The sequence below is a fragment of the Wolffia australiana genome, chromosome 16, assembly GCF_029677425.1.
Source record: "Wolffia australiana isolate 7733 chromosome 16, ASM2967742v1".
Taxonomy (NCBI): domain Eukaryota; kingdom Viridiplantae; phylum Streptophyta; class Magnoliopsida; order Alismatales; family Araceae; genus Wolffia; species Wolffia australiana.
This window is the reverse complement of record NC_135850.1, coordinates 11,282,483-11,306,432: the sequence shown is the minus strand read 5'-3', so window position 1 is coordinate 11,306,432 and position 23,950 is coordinate 11,282,483. Positions and strand designations below refer to the sequence as shown.

At 40.0% G+C, this 23,950-nt stretch overlaps 2 protein-coding genes across 2 annotated transcripts; both read right to left on the bottom strand.

Annotated features, from left to right (window-relative positions):
• Nucleotides 1–4,989: 4,989 nt before the first annotated feature.
• LOC144713910 (short-chain dehydrogenase ptmH-like) lies at nt 4,990–7,861 on the bottom strand. Its single transcript, XM_078588650.1, has 3 exons — nt 7,501–7,861; nt 6,557–6,716; nt 4,990–5,537 (listed from the first exon to the last, which is right to left on the bottom strand). The coding sequence occupies exons 1-3, from the start codon at nt 7,832–7,834 to the stop codon at nt 5,192–5,194; spliced, it is 840 nt and encodes a 279-aa protein (XP_078444776.1). The 5' UTR covers nt 7,835–7,861; the 3' UTR covers nt 4,990–5,191.
• Nucleotides 7,862–12,507: 4,646 nt separating this feature from the next.
• LOC144713515 (short-chain dehydrogenase RED1-like) lies at nt 12,508–15,635 on the bottom strand. The gene is made up of 3 exons (XM_078588108.1): nt 15,264–15,635; nt 13,772–13,931; nt 12,508–12,853 (listed from the first exon to the last, which is right to left on the bottom strand). The coding sequence occupies exons 1-3, from the start codon at nt 15,595–15,597 to the stop codon at nt 12,508–12,510; spliced, it is 840 nt and encodes a 279-aa protein (XP_078444234.1). The 5' UTR covers nt 15,598–15,635.
• Nucleotides 15,636–23,950: the final 8,315 nt, after the last annotated feature.

Sequence of the window (23,950 nt, the reverse complement as noted above, 5' to 3'; positions counted from 1 at the left end):
AATCAATGCACATACATATCGGTTAAATCCTTCTCAAGGAAATACATTGACGAAGTGAGACCTATTTATGAGTGTGTTCTTTACACAATATAAATTACTTTAAATGGTTGAATACTTTTTTAGTTATTGGGGTAATTTCACTGTATTCATTTAGGGGTTTTGAAGAAAGATGTAGAAAAATCTGTGAAACAATGTATCGGTCTGATCTAGCCTAGTGATAATCCTTGGTAAATGTTTAATATGAGTCTCATGGACGTTTTGCATTCAAAAAAATGTTCTATATTATATGAGTCAAAAGTGAGGAACAGCCTAATACAATTCTCCTAACGCCAGGTGTCACACGGTCAAATCCCGAGCTAGGACAATTTCTCGAATCTGGCGCTTGGCGGCCTCAGTGCTTTGAGCAGAACAGTGAGCAGCTTTGATCTCTTGCAATAGCTTAATATCACATAGAAGGGGTTAGAGGAGAGGGTAGGAACGCATCCCCGTCGAGGAATAGTGTCGTTGCATTAATATCATAAAAGGGTTGCATCGTAGTCATAATCATTACATGGGGGAAGACCAGGGATGATATCGAAGTAACAAGACGAGGCACCATGCGCCAGGGTAGTGTCGCTCTTGCGCCTCGAGGCCTGCAGCTCCGCGTGTGCGCCCGCCAGCCTTGACGCTACACATGTGCCCCCGGGCCAGGCACCGCACGCCCGCAGGCATGGCAATTACACACGCCACCCCTGCCTTGATGATCACACATGTCACCAGCACCCGCGTTGACACCTATCGCACGCAAACTGCGCGACGCCGCTGCATTCGGTGCCTCAAGCCGGGCGCAACGTGCCCGACACTACCCCTAGGGGCACCATGCCCCCATGCCGCCTCGGCGCACACTATGCACCACTGCCTTAGTCTCCTGGCGGGATGTCACCAGCCCCGCGCCCCGCACACGCGATGCATGCGAGGCCCACACAACCGCTGCGCGGCTCCCCGCACAACTCCACGTGCTGCCCTACGGGACTGCTGCCCGGCCTGCGCGTCCCACCCCTGCATGCAGCGCTTGGCGCCCGTGCGCGACGCTTGGCGCCGCCGTGCTCACGTCCTTGTCAGCCCATGCGCCCAGCACGTGCGGACCTCGCCTGATCCGTCTCGTCTAAGCGCCAACGGGCACGCACACCATCCCCAGTGTATCATCACTAATGGGGCGATGGCCTAAAAGATAAGGTAGGGCATCACTACCCTTAGTGCGTCGTAGCACTAAATAGGACTCAATCATTACAGATTGTGAGTCTAACATGAACACACCCTCCTAATAAGCACGCAGGCCTCTGGGAAGGGAATGTCACCTAGTTAGGGGCCTAACACAAGGTTATATACAGAATAAAGAGTCAATTTCACAGAAATCCTTAAAGCTCTCTCTAATGTTTTTTGATAAAACTCAAGTTGATATTAAGACCAAGTCATCAATTCATCCTTTTCTATTTGGTAAGACTTAGGCTGAAGTAGGTTCATTCAATACCCATTTATTGAAGCATCTATGACTTCTAATTTAACCATTTTTAAGAATGATAGTTTCTTTCAGCTTAATTAACACCCAAATTTTCATCATCGTTACTGTATCATTTTCTAGGGTTAAGATGAAAAATTCACTAGTGTGATCGTAGTTGTATATGAATGACAATGACAGTGATGATTCACTATTGTCCTCTGATCATCTGGTACAAAAACCGTAGAGACAGGTAGATGAAAAGTAAAAAAAAATCAAAATTTTAGTCATCATCCTTTTTCATTGTCATTATTCTCCTAGATGCCGAACCCTAGCCTAGTTGTTGGAGATTTAAATATTGCTTACATGTTTATTTGAATATCAAGTGGTTTCTGTGTGAACTCTTTTGAAATTACATTGGCATTATCCCAGTCGAAAGGTTATTGCCTATAAGAGATTGAGGGCAAAATCATTTTTTAGGGAAGATATAAGTACCTCTCTTCATCTAAATTCTTATCTATTAAAAAAAAACTCTTATCTATTTGAGGGAAATAAATTATTTCCAGTTGGTTTTGTGTCACAGTTCATTTAACTCATAAATAAGTCTCGTGTAAGCAGAAAAATCAAGACCGTGGGACATAGAACTAGTGAAACACTAGAAGAAGGCATGTGCGGTGTTTTTTTTGACTAAGTGATTTGTGGGTATGCTATGTGGCAAATGAGCTATGGTTAATGAGATGGCATTTTAAGCCATAAGTATTGGGCTATAGGGCATGTTTTTCAAGCACTGGAAGAGGGCCTACATTAAACATTAATATCATATTTTGTCCTTATCTCCTTCATCCCAAGTTTCTCACAATATATACAACTATTTGTATTTATTCAATACATTTAAGTATAAGAGGCTATGCTGGAGGAAAAGTAGATCACCTATAAATACATTTTTTACCTCTGTTCTCACTATTAAAATTATTATCATATCTATTCAATTCTTATTTCATTACCAAAATTGAGACCCCAACAAGAAGAAAAAATGGCTGCGGTATGGAGACAATGTCAGACATCCAAGCAAGTTGGAATCTCTGTAACTATATCCAGTGTTCATTGAAAAAATTAAAACTAGTACCAAAGAACAGTATAACCTTCCAACTTATGAAATTTCTAAACAAAGATCAGTTTATAAACCTAAAAATTAATACATCAACCAGAGCCAAACATTATCATTTCAAAGGCCTGGTTGCCACAATTATTTTACAGACCAATATGATAATCTTAGAAAAATGAAAAAAGACTAACACATATTAGGCCCGTAGGAAGATTATGGAAAATGAAGGCAGGACCAGAGAAGCCGTAATCTCAGCCATCTAAACTATTTGACATCTCTAAGATTATCTCACCAGTTTATTTCTAAGGAAAATTATAATGTAATTTTCAAAATTAATTAAAAATATACAAACCACTTTATATACTCATTTCTTTATCTCAACATAAAAACAGCCTCATTAATGAAGCAATGTAAAAAAACAGTTAGCTAAAGCAGTCATAATAAATAAAAAACGTGACATCCTAGGACCAAAATCTGATAAAGTAATTCACATATTATTATGTGGTTCAGGAATATGCAAAAGATGAGTCATTTTTGCTAATCGGTCCAAACTATATTTGTCCCACTGAGCCTGCAGATTTCAAAATTATTTTATCAGGATTGCCACACAAATCTTTTGCTTTGGTAGCTATCAAATGTATGTTTTGGCAGTGGACTTGTTAAGTGAATCAGATCAGTCTAGCATATTTTTTCAAAGATGACATATCAGATTGACATACTTTTGGTCAGAGTTGTAGAAACTATAATATGTGACATCATTCTAGCATTTGTTTGTAAGAGATGCAATATGGCCAAAGGCAGCGAATGAGTCTGACACAATTTTTATCAAATTTGGGCTAGTATATCATATCAATCTGTCATATCTTTTGCTAGAGCTACCTGCTGGCAGATCAGCTGTCTTTTTCTTTTTTTGTTATGTAAAAGAACATCCCTGCTTGATTATATATTTTGAATTTTAAATTTCATATGATTGTGATTAATATAAAAGCATGTCATGTAACATGAAAGACTTTTTTATCAAGTTTTTTTTGTGAGAGAATGCTCTTGTGCTTGTGGATTCAGACAATTCCCTTTGGACTCAAGGGCAAAAGTACCTGATTTTGTAACCTTAAAATATTGTTTCTTCTAGTGTAGACAGGAAATATGGATTCAAGGCTAGGCTTCACATTTTTTATTGCATAGAGGTTGAATCACATTGCCAAAGTTAGGAGTCCAAAAATATTTAAGGAAAAATGGTACAACCAAAAAAATCCTTATTTCAGTCCTTCAGATCATTTGGCACCTTTAAAAGCATATTAGCAGCACAATTCTAGGAGACATGATTTTAAAAGAACACAGAAAAATATTTGAACCTAAAATTTTTTACAAAGGCATCTCAAGGCAAATATCATCATTACTATTGCGTCAACTTAGGATAGACTCCCATTAATGACAACCATGCCTAATCAACAAAAATAAGTCCATTCTTCTCAACTGATGTATCTGCCATAAATCAGCAGGTCAAGATGAAAGCTTCAATAACATAAATATCAGGTTACCAATATTAGGTGCCAAGTAAGATAAGGGAAGAAAAGGCCACGACCATAAAACCCTTATCTTAGCCATACTAACCATCTTACTGTTAGATCTGCAGGAGGCATGCACTGATTCTTAGGGATGATGAAGATGACACATGAATGAAATGAATGTAAAACACACCTCGATCCATCGAGTCTTCTCTTAGTTGAATCAACAAGTCTTGAGTGGAGGCCTTTTGGATCGGTACGGGATGACTTCAAGAAGCCTCTTTTATTTATAATGGGATGCCCAGGAGAAATGTCAATTGCCTTATGACCCAAGGACCCCGCTCCTACTTATAGGAAGAGGTGATACTATATCCTCTTTAGTCTATCTTGATTAATCCCATAATTATAATTACTACAGTCTTAGCCTCTACACATTTAATAACCATACTTATTGTTATATATGTCTTAAACTCATCATTACTATTAAGTGAATCACATTGATTGGGATTTGTAATAGATAGCTTAGTAATATGCAATTATATACATACATATAATCGTCCATAGATTAAGAAATTAATCTAACACCTACATCTTTGGAAAATTGTTCATTTAAAAAACAATTGCAATAAAATGCCAAAAAAACACAAAGAACAACAAATGTCCCCGCAATTTTTCCTTTTGGATCTCGTCATGATGATCACCGTCATCAATACATAAAATAAGAGGAACATCAACCACAACCAATAATAATTAATATAAACTTCCCAGTCAACAGAAGTAGCCATAAATCTCATAAATCTCATAATTCAAATCACGGGCTCCCCAGATTTGGAGTCCAGGAAGATAACTGAAGAAAAGTGAGGGACTCCCAGTGCAATCACAGTAGTAAAAAAACATAAAAATAAGAAAATAAAATGTCATTGCTCTTTTCCATTTAGTATCTTAATGCAAAGATCATCCTTATTTTTAACACAATTAACCACACCCAACTACTAACTTGTAAAACTAGGCTGTTACACTGAGACAGCATGTCTGTCAAAATACACAGCCCAGGACAACACTAAATGATGTGTTACAAAGATTAAGAACGAAGAACATTTGAGATCACCTGAGAGGCAGCTTCATGGCCACCCGAAAAACGAAGTCCCTAACAAAGATTGGCAAGTAGTACAGGATGTTGAATAGGCTGGAGAGATGGCCGTAGGTGATGTATGCCGGTGGTCTCCGTCGAAGGATGGCAGCAGTGACTTTTCTTGCAAACCGGTCAGGCAGGGTTGACCGAGGACCCTGAGAGTAGTCAGTGCGCATCCGTATTGCTGCCTCAAACCGATTGTAGAGCTTCCACTCTGGCATTTTCTTGTATCTGCAGAGGCTGGAGTATCCCAGGTTTGAGCTGACTGAGCCAGGGACGACGAGCGTCACATCAATGCCCAGGGGCTTGAGCTCCAACCTACAAAGAAAATTTTAAGATTTTAATTTCCTAGACACAAATCTCATAAAGATCATATTTTGTTTTGGAAAAGAAAAACCCTTATGAAGGAAATGGTGGGTTGGTGAGATCAATGGAGGAATCTGACATCATGATTTGATGAAGATTTATTGAGGCAAAATGGTAGCAATTTGTATTTTTATTTGTTCTTTGAAACAACGGTAAAATGTACATTTCACCATCGGACAACAAAGTCACGAGACGGTGACGAATAATCAGATATCGAAAGAATTTAGAAATAGTCTGATGTGCTGAAGACTCGTAATGTTTTTTTGAAGCAAATTTAGAGTATGCATTTATCTTTTTTCTCTTTGTAAACATCAGAAAAATGTTTCTTTTCGTGTGATTGTCTGAGGCTAAGATGGATTGACTGATTGACCAAAGGTTAACGGGGCAAGAGTGAGGAGGATCTGATCAGGCTTGCTGGTCGGATATAAGAAGAAGGAAGTGGGGCAGCAGATCACCGTGCATATACTTGTAGTTAGCTAGGATTTTGAATCTAATACTGGAAAAGGTAGAATCAATAATCTTAATAGGAACATTACAACAATAAGCCAACTACAAGTAAAGAAAATCAAGGCGTTGCGTACGCCTTGGTTTTTTTCTGGATGTAACAGAAAGGTTTTATTTTATGTGACTACAGGAAAGTACTATCGCTGGCTGTATCAGACATAAAGATGCCATGAACATTCGATATTGAAGGAAGCTGGGAAGAATCAGATTAACCTTTGAGGGGACGAGAAATTAGCGGACAAAAAATGTAACTTGGGATATTTTTAAACAAAAAGAATGGGTATTTTGATGTGAGGAGAAGCCGAGCTGAAAGAATAGTAATGAAAACTCAAAAAGAATCAAATAATCGGCATAATTAAAATAAATAACTGCGCTGCATTTCTCAGCTAATTTTTTAGTGGAGTTCGCATAAAATATACGACAGTGATAAGCGATAAAATTGAACTTTTTATGGGCTAAAGCCAAACCTCAAGGTGTCTGTCAAGGCATGAAGGGCAGCCTTGGATGCACTGTATCCACCAGCCCATGGCCCAGACACAAGCCCTGTAATGCTACCTACATTTACAATTCTACCCGTCTTCAACTTTGCCATGTGTGGAACGACTGCTTGGATTAGTCTTAGAGGTCCTGAGAAACAAACCACCATAAGCAATCAACCGACAAACTAACAGTAAAAATGAAACAGTAAACAAAATTCTCTCCGGGTAGAAACAAGAAATCAAGATCTCTAGGAGACAAGAGTACATTCTTGGCCTTTTATTTCTGCGGAAGATAATTTAGAAAATTAATTGAGAATGAGAATCCCTAAAAGAGCTCTTTCCTAGATTTCTCCACCACTCAAGATGAGCTTTCTCGTAAAAATCAGTCTTACATCCAAAAGCAAGGAAGTTCACAACAACCACTTCCACAAAACTAGCACTCCTGAGCAACGCACTCCAGATCCAGACATTAAAAGCATTTTCATAAAAAACCAACTAAACGTCATGATCGTCCTGATCCAAACATTAAAAGCAACCTCTCCATAGATATTAATATCTCATCTATTAATTAGAAAAAAAGGGAGACTCCTCACGAAAAAGTCATTCTTACACCAAGAAAACCACTATCCACAAAATTTAAAGCAAGCCATTTAAAGAAACTAACTTTCCAGCTGAACGACAGCAATAAAAACCAGCTATATGCCGTGATCGCCCAAGCCCAAACAATAAAAGCATCCTCACCATAATTATTCGCAGATTTATCAATTCGTAAGAGAAAAACGAGGGAGATTCCTCACGAAAAGCAATTCTTACGTCAAGAAAACAACTGCCCGAGTAATTTTTAAAAAATTTCCACCAACCCAATCGAAGAAACGAACTTCCAAGCAAAATGTCGAGATCATCCAGCCCCCAAACCCGAAAATCAAACTCACCATACACATTAGTATTGAACACATTCTCAAGAGAGGCCACGGGGATCTCAGCCAGCGGAGCCACGCAGTGCACTCCCGCATTGTTCACCAGCACGTCGATGCGGCCGAAAATGTCCAGCGACGCGGCAACAGCATTTCTGACGCTGATCTCGCTGAGCACGTCCAATTCCAGTAGAAAAAACCTCGAATCTCCTTCCAAATTCGCCATGGATCCCACCGATCTCGCCGTGGCCACCACGAAGCAATCTCTCTCAGCGAAAGCCCTCGCCAGCGCGTTCCCAATTCCCCCTTCCGAGCATCCCGTGATCATCACCACCGCCCTCTCTCGCCCCATCTTCTTCTTCTTCTTCCGCAACTGCAATTAAACCTTGCTATTTATACTGTTCAGTGGCCACCTCTGTAAGATATTAAAACGAGGCTGGCTCGGTGGGGCCCACCCGCGGTTAACGGTCGCCGTCAACGTCTCTTTCTCCGTGATCCTCACCGCTGCTGCACAGGTCAACGTCGTTGACTCCCGTTAACTTTGACGATCCCGCTGTAGATCTTTATGACCAACCGTCAACGCCGTCGGGTTTGCCCCGGTCCGTGAAACTGAGGGGCGACGGGACAAAGTCATTTCCGTCATTAGTCATCGGTCATCCGTCTGAGATGACACGAGAAGAGAGAGAGGTGGTCAGCTGACGTGACGGCAGTGACAACATCGGCAATGATGATGGATGGGACGGGATGAATTTTGTTGTGTCTGGCTTCCAGAGTAAGTTCAGGGACAAAGGACAGGACGGTTTTTCGTCGATCGACTAAAAAAACCGTCCCTTCTAATCATTCCGGGACGGTTTTTCGTCCCGTCGAGTCCCCGGGATGAATTTCATCCCAAGATTCGTCCCGGTTGAAAAAAACCCATTTTATATTTTTAATATATTAGTATAGATTTTTCTAAGTTTTGTAAGGGAAATATGGAGGAGAGAGAATGCAAATGGACATATGTACAATTAATTCTGACAGCGTCAGTTTGCACGCACGTAAAAGTACAGGGACCTTGATGCAAATTGCCATTGTGAGGGCACGTGGTGAGATCTCAACTGTCGGATGTGATTCCGGCAGTTTTTCGTCCACATCCGTCCGTCCATCGTCCAAGATCTCCGAACACGGTTTTTTCGTCCCACGGGATGTAAACTGCCTCGTCCAGTGGTCCCAGGGACGAATTTTTGTCCCGAAATTCATCCGTATCCTCGGACAGGACAATTTTTTCGTCCCCGGATGAAAAAATTGTCTCGTTCGCGCCCCTGAACTATAGTGACAAGTCGCCATCTAGTTCGCCCCGGTCCGTGAAACTGCGGGGGGCGGCGGGACAAAGTCATTTCCGTCATTAGTCGTCAGTCATCTGTCTGAAATGACAGGAGGAGAGCGAGGCGTCAGCTGATGCAGTGGCAGCGGTGACGACCAATGGGTGCCTGGGTAGAGAGGGTGGGGCTGGAGTGGGAGGGATGAATGAATGCCCATTCATTTCCATCATTAGTCGTCAGTCATCTGTCTGAGATTACGAGAGGAGAACAAGGCGGTCAGCTGATGCGACGGCAGCGGCAATGACCAATGGAGGCTTGGGTAGAGAAGGTGGGGCCCGGAGAGGGAGGGACGAATGGATGCCTGTTCATTTCCGTTGTTAGTCGTCAGTCATCCGTCTGAGATTACGGGAGGAGAGAGCAAGGTGGTCTGCTGACGAGAGAGAGCAAGGCAACGACAATGGTGACAGCAGCAACGACCAATGGGGGCCTGGGTTGAGAAGGTGGGCAGTAGAGATGGAAGGGTGAATGGATTTCTGAATAGATACTCGATCATTCCCATCATTAGTCATCCGTCATCCGTCTGAGATGACAGGAGGAGAGAGACAAGCGGTCAGTTGATGCGACGAAAACGACCAATGGACGTCCGTTTAGTCCTGTCTAGGTCTCAAATGTCGTTCGTCATCCACCCTCCATTCCTAAACACCGTGCATCTTTCAACCAATCTAAAGACTATCCAATGTCGTCTATACCAATGTCACCGAGTCTCGTAATTGATGATGATGATGCTGATGGTAGGTAATGCTGAGTTGTGAACAGCTTGTCAATGTCGAAATCATTATTATCATTCTGGACTATAGTCGACGATGATGATTATTTTCGTCGTCGTCTGAGAACACCGTAGACTGACTCAGGCTTCATTCACTGGCATTTTTGGAGACTTTTTATTATTGTTTAATTTTATTTTATTTTTATCTTTAAGAGAATTGACTTGATTGTGCTTTCAGAAGACATCTTATATGCTGTTCCTATATTAGTTAACATCAAGGAGAATAAATGAAGTAGGGACCACTAGGCATGCGAAATGGGCCTGATCACTAATAATACTAGCTGAAAGTTAGTCCTTTGAACTAATATTATATTAATAACGAAGTCAAATTAAGTTATGAGCACAGGATTGTCTTGCTAAAATGGCACTTAAACCTTTTACATCGAGCATGCTTGTGCTTTATTGTGACAGTCAAAATGACCTATTTCTTCTCCTACTGAAGGAAAAGGGTAGTAATGACAAATAAATGAACATGACCTTATTTCTAATAACACTTATTGTCAAATGCTAAAAAGGGACATTATTTGACTCACAAGATGCATCAATTAATATTTCTGTGACAATATGACACGAAACAAGTTTTCCCGAGACAAAGTCAATCAAACACCTCTTGAGCAGGTAAGAAACTTCCCAACACATTATGAAGTCACCACCAATCTAACTGGTCCCCATTCTACTTATTTATGAGGTGAATATATCATACACGTGTCACCTAGAGTTATTTATTGTTCTACCCAAAATTTCAAAATCATTTAAACTGATGAGCAGCTGTTCCCTCAAGGGAAGTATGAGATTGCATCTGAAGAAGAAAAATGTGCAAACATGAAGCAATATGGAGCTCTTGAAAATTATCATAGGCTGATCCCTGGTCCAAGGATAAAGAAAAAATTGTCTTTATAATTCTAATAGGATAATATATAAATGAAGAATACTTGGCAAAACAAACAAATGTTGGAGTATCTATATGGTTTTGTCACCTCGTGCGTCGCTTACAGTTGATTTGAATGTTTTCAAATAAAATACATTTGTTTTTTTGTAATAAAAAACATAACATATTTATTTTGGATTTTTTGTGTAAAAAATAAGCAAAAGACAAAAGTAACGTCAGAATTGTATATTAGACTGAAACATATTTTCAATTCTAAAAAGTTGTGACTATGATAAAATATTTTTTTCCAGATTCTAAATACAATTTTTCATCAATCATTTACAGATTAGTTGTCACTTTTGATGTATTATCTAAATTACTTTCACTTTGATTGCAAATTGATTAAATTTTATGACAATTATGGAACCCATGTATCAGAATTCTGGTATCACTTTTGAAACTTAGGAACACAAAATACAACTAAAGTTAGATATTTTTGAATTGATTTATGGTCTTATGTTACTGAGACTATTTTTCCTTAAAATCTAAAACATTGACAAGATAACACATGCCCATTTTATGCATATATCTGGAAATATTTAATAGTCTAATGTCCACTCATCTGTTTTACAAAAAAATTACATTCAAAACAAGTCAAAGCTGACCTCGACTCTATATCATGGAAAATTTTGATTTTTTCCGATTGAAAATCAAGTTTTAAAATTAACTATTGGTTAAACTAATCTATATAACCCTCATCTCCAAACATCAAGATCATTGACTATTGATTTGTTTATATAGATCAAAGCCTCATAAATACATCTAAAAAATCCCCAATCATCTTCATAAACATAAAGATGGTATGTCTAGCTCAGTCTATTGAGTTGTAAACTCTTTTAACCCTTAGGGACTGCCCAATGTATTATGATTCAACTTCTTCATGATTTATCTTTTTTATTCATTTAATTAAGTGCACAGAGTAATTACAAATCCTAGTAATAATGAGTAATTAAGAGTAAAAAGCCAAGGCTTCATCTTGGAATTAGAATGCCTAGATTAATATTTTGATGAATGTTCAACGTCATAATCTGTAACATAAAATCATAACGGAGTGGTCTAACTTTGGTCAACACAGTCCATCCAAGGTGAACCCATGGTACATATGTAATCCATTATTGGATCAACTCAAGAGAAATTCAAACATATAAGTTATAAGAATTGAATAGCAGGATTGGAGAGTTGATTTGCATTCAAGAGATAAGGCAACACCTTTTTGGCCATATCCAAATTGGATAGCTATTCCACGTTATTCTCAGTGTTTTGCATAATAATAAAAAACAAAGCAAATTAATTTTTGAGAGAATGAAAATAAAAAATTCCTCTAAATTAAAAAAAAAGCAAGGTGAGAATCCCAGAAAAAGTTCCTTCTGCAACTCAGGACAATGCTCAGATTCATGAATATATAGCACGAGTGGAGCATCATTAACCACAACCAAACCAAATCAAAATAATTACACCAAGTCAACTCAGCTAGTATCTCTCCACAATGCACATCCCAAGCTTAGAACTTTGAGAAAATAATCACAGCTTGTCAAGAATTGGAGCCCAGGTTGAAATGAAAGGGAGGGACCGTAAAGTCCAGATGGGAGGTTCACCGATTTGTCAGGTGTTCATCCCTTGTTATATTTTAAAAAAAAAAAGACTTGGAGCCCAGGAAGATAATGTAAGTAAAGGGAGCGACTCCTGAAATTTTAATATCTTGGTTCAAACTATTTGGCACATCCATAGCCATGTCAACCCTTAATTTCACAAAGCCAGCACAGGAACAAATAAAATTGATACAATCCCTTCACATTTTATACTTAGCATCTCAATACAAAGATCAGACTTATTGATAGACTCGATTAACCACATCCCACCATCCTTATTGATGGACCAGCATGTCTACTAAAAATGCACAGCCCAACACCAAACTTTGCTGAAACAAATCATGGGTTACAAAGATTAAGGAAACAAGGAGGATCAGAGACTCACTGGAGGGGTAGCTTCATGGCCACCCTGAAGACGAAGTCTTTGATGAAGGTCGGCATGTAGTAGAGCGTATTAACGAGGCCAGAGAGATGGCCATAGGTGAAGTATGCCGGCGGTCTCTGTTTAAGGACTGCGGCTGTGACTTTTCTTGCAAACCGGTCTGGTGGGGTTGACCGGGGACCTTGAGAGTAGCCGGTACGCATCCGGATGGCCGCCTCAAAATGTTTGTATAGTTTCCACTCTGGCATTCTCTTGTACATAGCGAGGCTAGAGAATCCGAAGTTTGAGCTGACTGAGCCAGGGGCGACAAGCGTCACGCCAATGCCCAATGGCTTGAGCTCCAACCTTCAAAGATATTTTTAAAAATTTCAATTTCCTAAAAACAAAGGATCTGCTAGCATATTCTTCTGTGAATTCTTGTAGTCCCCCTCTCTGAAGGGAATTGGAAAAAATCTGATACACGGTCAGAGGTTGAAAGAGTTGCGAAGAAAACAAGTAATAGGAAGATGTATCTTTTCTGATAAGACATAAAAGGTTTATTTAATCTGATCGTTGAACAATTAATTGATGTTTGGATATGACATCAGATGTTCTGAACGCCAGATATTGAGGGAAGCTGGGGAAAATCTGATTAACCTCGAAGGAGTGAAAATCTAATTGGATGAAATAAGAATGAGTATATTTGATATGAGCTGGGGATGAGCTGGAGGTATATAAGTATATTTGATTCTCCATCAAAGGTTCAAAGAGTGGAGAAGAAAACAAGTAATAGGAAGATGTATCTTTTCTGATAAGACATAAAAGGTTTATTTAATCTGACCGTTGAACAATTAATTGATGTTTGGATATGACATCAGATGTTCTGAACGCCAGATATTGATGTAAGCAGGGGAAGATCTGATTAACCTCAAAGGAGTGAAAATCTAATGGGAAGAAATAAGAATGAGTATATTTGATATGAGCTGGGGGTGAGCTGGAGGTCTATAAGCAAAAGTCCAGAAAATCAGATAATAGAAAGAATGATGATAACAAATAGCTACACAGCTCTAGAGTTCAAAGATCCACAAATTGGTCCTCCAGAGCCTGGGTCTCATCCACGGCCCTGGGCTAGGAACGGGATGGAATGGGACACGCAGTGCGTCCATCCCTGAACCCAAACTTTACAATGCATTTGGCATCCTAAATTTTAGGAGACTCCACATTTAATGTGTGTCAACAATACATAGGCAATCAAATTGACTCTTTCCATGGCTGACACCGAACCTTAAACTGTCTGTCACAGCATGAAGGGAAGCCTTGGATGCACTGTATCCACCAGCCCATGGTCCAGACACAAGCCCTGCAATGCTACCTATATTCACAATCCAACCCTTCTTCTGTTTTGCCATGTGGGGTACCACAGCTTGGATTACCCTTAAAGGTCCTGAGGAAACAACCACAAGAATAAGTCCGAAAATAAATAATAGCTAATGGGTTGAGAAATAAGCAGACAACGCAACAGGATTAACTAAAGTGACGATAAAATCAAGAAAAATTGACCAGCGAGAGAATGATTGGCTTATTGACAGCCTGTATCTTAAGAGAAAAATGAAACTGAAATTAAAAAAATAAAATTTACTGAAATAAACAAGAAATAAAGTTCCTAGTAAATAATAATATGCCTCACGCCTTCCTTTTTAAGGAATATAATATAGACTAAGATGAATGCCAATAGAATTATCTATCGATTAGTCAAGAAAACCTGAGGGAGGCTCCTCACAAAAGGTCACTCTTTACACCCAAAAACCACTATCCGAGAAAATTTGACATCAAAACCATTCGAAGAACAGCTGAACCCGGAAAAGGAAAACCAGATAAAGGCGGTGATCGGCCTTATCCATACATTAAAATCAACCTCACCATAAATTTTAATTGATTTATCAATTAATAAGAAAAAAAGGGAGATTCCTCACGGAAAGTCATTCTTACATCAAGAAAGCAACTATCCGAGAAAATAGAAATCAACCCGTTGGAAGAAATGAACTTTCCAGCTGAACCACATCAATAAAAAACCAGCTAAATGCCGTGATCATCCAAATCAAAACATTAAAAGCATCCTCACCATTAATAAGAAAAATTAAGGGAAATTCCTCGCGAAAAGTGATTCTTACATCAATAAAACAACTCTCCGAGAAATATTGAAATCAACCCCTCCGAAGAAACGAGTTTTCCAGCTGAACCAGATCAATAAAACACCAGCTAAATGCATGAACATCCATATCCGTACATTAAAAGCAACTTCACCTTAAATTTCAATAGATTAGTACATAAACAAGAAAAAAAGGGGGATTCCTAGCGAAAATTCTTTCTTACATGAAGAAAGCAACAATCCGCGAAAAATTGAAATCAACCCATTCGAAGAAACGAACTTTCCAGCTGAACCACATCAATAAAAACCGGCTAAATACCGTGATTATCCATCGAAACCCAAAAACTCAAACCAAACTCACCGTATACGTTAGTTTTGAAGACGTTCTCCAAGGAACTTCACCCTTAAATGCAACTTCACCTTAAATTTCAATAGATTAATCCATAAACAAAGAAAAAAGGGGGATTCCTCGCGAAAATTCATTCTTACATGAAGAAGACAACTATCCGCGAAAAATTGAAATCAACCCATTTGAAGAAACGAACTTTCCAGCTGAACCACATCAATTAAAAACCCGCTAAATACCGTGATCATCCACCCAAACCCAAAAAATCAAACCAAACTCACCATATACGTTAGTATTGAAGACGTTCTCCAAGGAAGACATGGGGATCTCCGCCAGCGGAGCCACACAGTGAACTCCCGCGTTGTTCACCAGCACGTCGATGCGCCCAAACATGTCCAACGACGCGGCAACAGCATTTATGACGCTGATCTCGCTGAGAACGTCCAATTCCAGTAGAAGGAACCGCGAATCTCCCTCCAAATTCGCCATGGATTCCACCGACCTCGCCGTGGCCACCACGAAGCAATCTCTCTCAGCGAAAGCCCTCGCCAGCGCGTTCCCAATTCCCCCTTCCGAGCATCCCGTGATCATCACCACTGCCCTCTCTTCGCCCATCTTCTTCTTCTTCTTCTTCTTCTTCTTCTTCTTCCTCCTTCCCGCCATTAAACCCTGGTATTTATACTGGTCAGTGGTCCGTTTTTCTTTAAAAGCAGAATAAATGGGCTACTATCTATTGGCAAGATATTTGCCCCGGCTTGGGCCCATTATCATAATCATAATTTATTAAGTTGTTACACAACGGGTGGAGCCCGATACAATAAAAATAGTTTAATACTCCCTCTTGGGTAAGATCCATTGTATAATACTCGTCCCGTCCTGTTTGGTATGCTCACGAGAGTGGACATTGATGGAAAAATACGGTCGGCTAGATAATCGCACATTTGATATCTCAATCCGTGTTCTCGTTAATACAATGTACTCATTCTAATGCACATGTGATGCTTATAATGAAGTCCAAGAATGCATGATCAAACTTAGTTAATTATGATGAGATTGTAATACGGAGATCCATTATATTTAAGCATGTGCTCTAATTGTTCTTATTCGAAGGATACTCTAGAGGGATGTTGAAGTGTATGGATATAATAGCACTATCTAGTCTCACTCATATGAGGAGTATAGCTGGTCCCGTAGCCATTAGTGTGGAGACAGGATAGATAATGACTGCTCTTTAGCAAAAAAAGTTCACCGAATTGATCTATATGAATTCGTGAATGGTATTATAACAGACTGTCAATAAGGTTCATTCACATCATAGTTGTGTAAGTTATCCTTAGACTTGAGATACCAAAAACATCTCAAGGGTAGATAGTTGTACTTTGACCAATGAAGATAATTAATCATGAAATTCTAAAAAGTCTTAGTTTGGGTGTAGCGAGAAGTTCACGAAGATGATTAAGTGGTCAAGATGGGATTGAGTGCCCTTGATATAAGATTTGAAAACTGAAGGAAGATGATGTGATCAATGCCTCGGCCAAGGAAATGAAGATGATGGGAAGAGTTCTCGGATGATTTTCAAACGCATCAGTACTATTGCGAATGACAGATTAGTGTTTTACAGTTGATCATTGGTGGGTTCGATACTTTGGTTCGTCCATGGAAATCATGTTTTCATGGATGCGGAAGCGTGGTCGATCGATTCACAATCGATCTTTAAAATAAACATGTTGAGTGTACCTTTTGGGGAACTCGTTCCACCCTTGACTTTGCCGCTCCGAGATTGTTCTGAAGCCGTTCATGCGTGCGGCCTCTTGAAGTATCCACGCGATCACTCGGCGCTTGGATCTCCACGTCTTCTTCTTCAACTCTTTTTGAAAATCTAGAAGATCTCCTCAACATGAAGACACTCTTCCTTGGATGAGTGGAGAAGATAGTGGAGAAGGGGAGAGGCTCTCAAATTAGGCTTGCATGGGTGCTTCAAATGAGACCCCTTTCCCTCTTATATTTCACTTAAGGTTTTTCTCAAAAACCCTCTAAAGTAAAATATATCCACCAATGCCCTTATGACCTTGTGCGTGTGACCCTCTAGGCCCATGTATCATTCAAGTTAATAACTTTAATGACCCAATAACATTTATTGACCAACCTTATTAATTAACTATATCAACGTATAGATTAATCAAATAAGGATCAATTTAACCCAATCGATAGGTTAAGTTTCCAGTCCGTGGGGTGCCAAGCTACACCTCGTGCTCTAGAAGATACCGAGTAGTCTCAAACTCTCTCATGAAACCTTTATTGTCATCGATTACCGTATATGTATAATCCATCATCTGCGCGAGACTATCAAACGACTTAGAGTATTATTTATCGTCAAATCCTAATCTGTCATTCGATTAGTACAGATGCATAACGGGGATCATTAGAGAACGCCTTCTCCAATATCCTCACTACCCTGGCCAGGGAATTTTTCTGCATCGTCTTCCTCAAATGAATCTCCTCTTATACCAAGGGCGGATGATCCCATCTTGACCACTCAATCATCTTCGTAAGCTTCTTACTACATCTGATGTACAACTTATTTGAATCCCTTGATTAGAGGCTCGTAAGTCATAGTCAAAACGTAGTCGTCCACTCACGAGATGTCTTTGGTGTCTTAGGTCAATGGATCACTTATACAACTATGACTTGAATTAACCTGATTGACGTTTAGGTATAATACCATTTAGGGATTCGTACAGTTCAATTCAGTGAACTATTTCTCCAAAGAGCACCCACTATCTGTCCATATTGTCACCACACTAATAGCTACAAGATCAGCTATACTTATCGTATAAGTAGGATCAGCTAGTGCTATTCTATCTGCATAATTCGATGTCCACCTCGACAATCCATCGAATAAGAATATTTAGAATTTATGCTTAAAGACCAGTGATCACTCTATTATGATCTCGTCATAATTCACTGAGTCATTACATGTATTCATGGACTTCATTATAAACATCACACGGAATAATAATGCACGTAAATATTTTATTCAATGAACTTAAATAAACATGGAATGTGTGATTGACTTGACGGCCACATAATATCCATCAATCATAACGTAAGGGACTATACGTACACAATAACACATGACAGACGTGTTCCACAAGTGAGTTGATACACACTCCTTTGTTTATTTTAGAGCACGCGGTGTAGCTTGACATCCAATGGGTTGGATACTTTACCAATCGATTGGGTTAAATTGATTCAACATTAATTAATCAATCCGATGATATAACTAATTATTTTGTAAGGCCAATAAAGATTATTGGACCATTGGAGTTATTAAATAGACTGATACATGGGCCTAGAGGTTCGCATACAAAGGGTATTTTGAACATCAAAATACATAATTAAGTTTGAGGGATTTTTATGAAAAGCACCCACTTAGTATAAAGTGGGAAGGACTAAAACAAAATTCATCTAAGCCATAATTATTCTGGGCTCTTTCCCCTTTCTTACCATGGATCCTCTTCACTCCCCATGTCTTCGAGAAAAGTTGAGAAGATTGAGAAGATCCAAAAGGTCATCACCGCCCAAGATTATATGTAGGGCATGCGGTGTTCGTGCATGCCTGCCATTATCAGTACAAACTAGTGTTCGCCAGTCCCAATACGGGTACCGGATGATGGTATCGTGACGGATGCTGTTTCAGATACCGGAAAGGCAACTTCCGGTATCCATTCTTTTTGATATCTAGATATCGAATATCGGTATCAGATATCAGTTGCTACAGTGCCGATATCCGATATCGATATCCGTCTCGATGTCTTCATCCATCTCCGTCTCAAGGGGGAGGATGACGACATCATATATCGGGTGTGGATATCAGTTTGCGATATCCACATCGAATTAAATTCTTAAGTTAATTTTGTGTATTTTGGATTCAAAAATTTGAATCCAAAATATACGAAAGACGGAAAGAGAGATGTAGATGGCAGACGGCAGAATCGGCGGACAGAGGATGGCGGACATCGGCGTTGGTGGACGATGGCATCGGCAGAATCGGCGGATGGCAGACTCGCGGGTACGTTTGGTCATGTTCGTCTAGGTCGTCGATTAATTTTTTTTATTTTTCCTCTAACGCTCTCATACTATGCCTCTTAGTTCTTTTAATTTTTCTTTTTCTTTTGTTCCTACTTCAGTCGTTGATTCTTAGTTGTATAGTTAAATTGACTATAGCATTGCATCCCAATGCTACAGATAAATTAAAAGATGTTATTTGTAAGAGTTCATAAATGATGTTCTTTGTTTCTTGCATATGGAAATTATAGATATTCTGAATAACAGAACATCCGTAAAAGCCTCCAATGCCGAATTCAATTGATTGAGAGTAAATGTACATCGGTAAAAGCCTCTAATGCTCAATTATCATTCTTTTACATTTTTTACCCCTAATTCTCCCTCTCTCCTCTCATTCTCCCTTAGTCTGTAATTCTCGCTCTCTCCTCTCCTCTCTTCTCTCATTCTCTCTTACTCTCTGATTCTTTTTCACTTTTTTACCTCTAATTCTCCCTCTCTCCTCTCATTCTCTCTTACTCCCTAATTCTCCCTCGTTCCCTCCTCTCTCCTCTCAATCTCTCTTACTCTATAATTCTCCATCGCTCCTCTCCTCTCTCCTCTCTCCTCTCATTCTCTCTTACTCTCTAATTCTCCCTCTCTCCTCCCATTCTTTCTTAGTCTCTAATTCTCCCTCTCTCCTCTCATTTCTTCTCTCACTCTCTCTTCTTTTTTACTTTTTTACCTCTAATTCTCACTCTCTCCCACTCTCTAATTCTCCCTTCTTCTCTTTGTCTCTCTTACTCTCCCTCTCCCCTGTCCTCTCTTCTTTATTACTTTTTTACCTCTAATTCTCACTCTCTCCTCTCTTTCTCTCCTACCCTCTAATTCTCCCCTCTTCTCTCATTCTCTCTTACTCTCTAACTCCCCCTCTCTCCTGTCCTCTCTTCTATCATGCTCTCTTCTTTTTTACTTTTTTACCTCTAATTCTCACTCTCTCCACTCATTCTCTCCCACTCTCTAATTCTCCATTCTTCTCTCATTCTCTCTTACACTCTAACTCTCCCTTTCTCCTTTCCTCTCTTCTCTCACTCTGGCTTATTTTTTTTCTTTTTTCCCTCTAATTCTCACTCTCTCCTCTTATTCTCTCCCACTCTCTAATTCTCCCCTCATCTCTCATTCTTTCTTATTCTCTAACTCTCCCTCTCTCCTCTCCTCTCTTCTTTCACTCTCTATTCTTTTATACTTTTTTACCCTTAATTCTCACTCTCTCCTCTCATTGTCTCCCACTCTCTAGTTCTCCCCTCTTCTCTCATTCTCTCTAACTCTCCCTCTCTCCTCTCCTCTCTTTGCTCACTCTCTCTTCTTTTTATCGTTTTTACCTCTAATTCTCACTCTCTTCTCTCATTCTCTCCCACTCTTTAATTCTCCCCTCTTCTCTAATTATCTCTTACTCTCTAACTCTCCCTCTCTCCTCTCCTCTCCTTGCTCACTCTCTCTTCTTTTTTACTTTTTTACCTCTAATTCTCACTCTCTTCTCTCATTCTCTCCCACCCACTAATTCTCCCCTCTTCTCTCATTCTCTCTTACTCTCTAACTCTTCCTCTCTCCTCTCCTCTCTTCTCTCACTCTCTCTTCTTTTTTACTTTTTACCTCTAATTCTCACTCTCTCCTCTCATTGTCTTCCACTCTCTAGTTATCCCCTCTTCTCTCATTCTCTTTAACTCTCAAACTCTCCCTCTCTCATCTCCTCTCTTCGCTCACTCTCTCTTCTTTATTACTTTTTTACCTCTAATTCTCACTCTCTCTTCTCATTCTCTCCCACTCTCTAATTCTCCTCTCTTCTTTCATTCTCTCTATTCTCTAACTATCTGTCTCTCTTTTCTTCTCATTCATTCTCACCCTCTCTCTAATTCTTACTTGCTTTATTGGGTTTGCTTAATTGTATCTTTGTTTGTTTATTGCTTTTATTGTGTAGTTCAGCATCATGGTTTGCAGTATTAAACGATCATTGCTTACTGAATTATGCCTTCAGAACCATGAATCCACTTGGAGGTAGTGCCCCAACCCAAGACAGATCTGGGTCAGGAACTATAGGTCCTGAACGTACAGACGCGGGAACTTCTCTTGCTGTACAGAGTCACCCTCGTTCGAACCGTTCAGTCATCATTGACTACTTCGAACACATTGGTGATGGATATTATGCATGCTTATTGTTCCGGGAGATGAACCTGGACAATAAGAGAAAAGTGATAAAGCGGTAGGCCGACAAAAGCACCAAGGTATTTTGGCAACATTTCAAAGCTTCTCATCCTACTTGTCACGCGGAGCTTAAGGGTGAGGTGTTGGAAGACCCTGATCAGCCGCGTATATTTGACAAAATGCAAAGCAAACAAGAGGGTGAGCCAAGCGGACGAGGGCCGATGAGAGGGCATACGCTAGAGGAAACGAAGAATGTCATTGCACGGTTTATATGCATGACTGATTAACCATGGAGCATTTTTCAGAATGTCGCGTTCAAGGAGATGTGGCATTACGCGACACTTCTCGACTTGGATCCTCCCAGTGCGAAGGTCATTAAGTAGTGGACCATCCAAATGCATGTTCGCATGAAACAAGATGTGAAGAAGCTATGGGAGAACGTGGATAGAGTGTCACTCATCGTAGATGCGTGGACTGCTGAGAATGGTAATGGACTACTAGGCATCACCGTGCATTGGGTGGACGATGAATGGGTGTACCGAGAGTGGGTACTTTGCCATCTGAGAAATTTTTGGCAAGCACGATGGGGACAACATGGCGTCCATCGTTCTCTAGGCCCTAGAAGAATTCTGTCTGTGTCCGAAGGTCAGCATTCATCGTCAAGCTCATCTTATTAATTAAACTTGTGAATTTACATGTGGCCCATATTTATGCAGGTGTACGTCGTGACTATTGACAATGCCACGACAAATAAGAGGATGTTGGCATTGATGTCGAGAAAGATAAAGATTGTTAACCCGACGTTTAGCGCCAGAAGGCGCGTCCCATGTGTTGCACACATTCTGAACATTATCGTGCCAGCGACAATAAAAAGCTTTGGCATTCCTTCGGCTCAAGCTGTAGAGCCCGAAGAAGGCGACATGACTTGGACAACATACCACTATGACACTGACCATGACAACAAACTTGGAGATATGTTTTCAGCATCTGACGACAATGACGGAGCATGCGAGACGTTATGTTTGGGTGATGTAGTTGCGAAGGTGCGGACACTAGTGTGTAGTATACGGAGCTCTACGCAACGGAGAGAACATTATGTAAATGCATGTGAAGACGACCCCGAAGTCAAGGACTCTAACATGGTCGTCTTAGACTGTCTGACCCATTGGAGTAGCACTTATGCTATGTTAGCCGCCGCCGTGAAGAAGCGTGATGTAATTGATGAAGTGTCGAAGGCTTTTGACCGGAAGGGGAATGCGACAAAGATGTCGAAGGATGAGTGGGAGTTGGTGAAAGAGTTCTGTCTCATCCTTGGACATTTTACCGTATCCACCGATCATGTTTGCAAGATAGTGACGTCGGCGATATGTGATGTATTATATCTCATAGACGGCCTCAAAGAACACATGGAGGAAGTGGTCCAACAAAATTGAAGATGGTGATTTCTTCACATGCGTATGACGATTGCATGAAGGAGATCGTTCCAACATGGCGCAAGCGTGTACGACAATGCATTGCAAGCTTGCACAATATGCAGAGATCTTGTGGGTGAATGAGGTAATCACAGCTACGACATTGATGGATCCATTCCTTAAAGGATCAATGCTCCGTCCGGGTGTTCGAGAAGCAACCATCGCATACGTACGGTCTTTGTTACCATGTGACTCGTCGAGGCATGGTCCGAGAGTGGACGCTGAAGAGGGGCACTCAAGAGGTAAAGAGTTGACTCTTGGCTACAAAACATTGTGCGGAAAGCCCACCGGTATGTGTGTTAATGAGGTCGGCGTGGGATGAGTTCAACCAATACCTAACGGAGGTCATGCCTAATGAGGGAGTGTTTACTCCACTATCTTGGTGGGCCACCACAGGGACAAAGCGTTTCCCCTTACTTGCAGCCATTACAAGGGAGCTGTTGTCCGTATGTGCAACAAGTGCTCCTGCCAAGCACATGTTATAAACACTCATCATTGTGAAGTGTTGGCTCCGTGCGGACAACAAACGGTGGTACACTGACGTTGAGCTGGATTTAGATGGCGATGATGGACAAGATGAGGTAATCGCATCTGCTCGAGGTACACATCAAGTACATGAACTACATTTTCCCGTTTTTTACGTAACCATCGTTAGTTATTTCTTATCTTTCGCTATGCAGATGATGACCAAGTAAGCACAAACCTCTGGCAGAGCCATGGGGAAGTTCCTAGGGAAAGGGCGTGTTTTTGATGGTTACATATTACAGAAGGCCTCCTTTGTAAATTTAGACTCAACCCTTTATATAAACTTATATTTTTATTTATTGAATTTTCCAACATTCTCTTGAAAAATTGTTGAATTTCCCAAAATTAATAACTCACACTTAACTAAACAAGTAAATTACTTAGTTCAAATCTGCACTTTATTTAATAATATAAATATTGGTTAAATAAACTTATTGAAGCACCAAAAAATGGGGAAGAATTTATCAATTGAATTTTGCAACATTCTCCTAAAAAATTGTTGAATTTCCCGAAATCAATAATTCACACTCAACAAAACAAGTAAAGTACATAGTACAAATCTGCACTTTATTTAATAATATAATATTGGTTCCACAAACCATGTTGAAGCACCAAAAAACGTGGAGGAGAGTTAACCAAAACAGTTGAATTTTCAAAAATTAATAATTCACACTTAACCAAAACAGTTACAGTATTTACTCGTATTTCTTCTTGCATGCTTTGGG

Bases quoted from the DNA above. Each gene is read 5' to 3' on its own strand.
- LOC144713910 (XM_078588650.1), bottom strand. From the start codon at position 7,834: ATGGGGCGAGAGAGGGCGGTGGTGATGATCACGGGATGCTCGGAAGGG. The intron at 6,717-7,500 runs GTGAGTTTGATT...TTTGTTTCTCAG, and splicing joins GTTCAATACTAATGTGTATG to GACCTCTAAGACTAATCCAA. The intron at 5,538-6,556 runs GTTTGGCTTTAG...TTTTCTTTGTAG, and splicing joins GCCTTGACAGACACCTTGAG to GTTGGAGCTCAAGCCCCTGG.
- LOC144713515 (XM_078588108.1), bottom strand. From the start codon at position 15,597: ATGGGCGAAGAGAGGGCAGTGGTGATGATCACGGGATGCTCGGAAGGG. The intron at 13,932-15,263 runs GTGAGTTTGGTT...TTGTTTCCTCAG, and splicing joins CTTCAATACTAACGTATATG to GACCTTTAAGGGTAATCCAA. The intron at 12,854-13,771 runs GTTCGGTGTCAG...ATATCTTTGAAG, and splicing joins GCTGTGACAGACAGTTTAAG to GTTGGAGCTCAAGCCATTGG.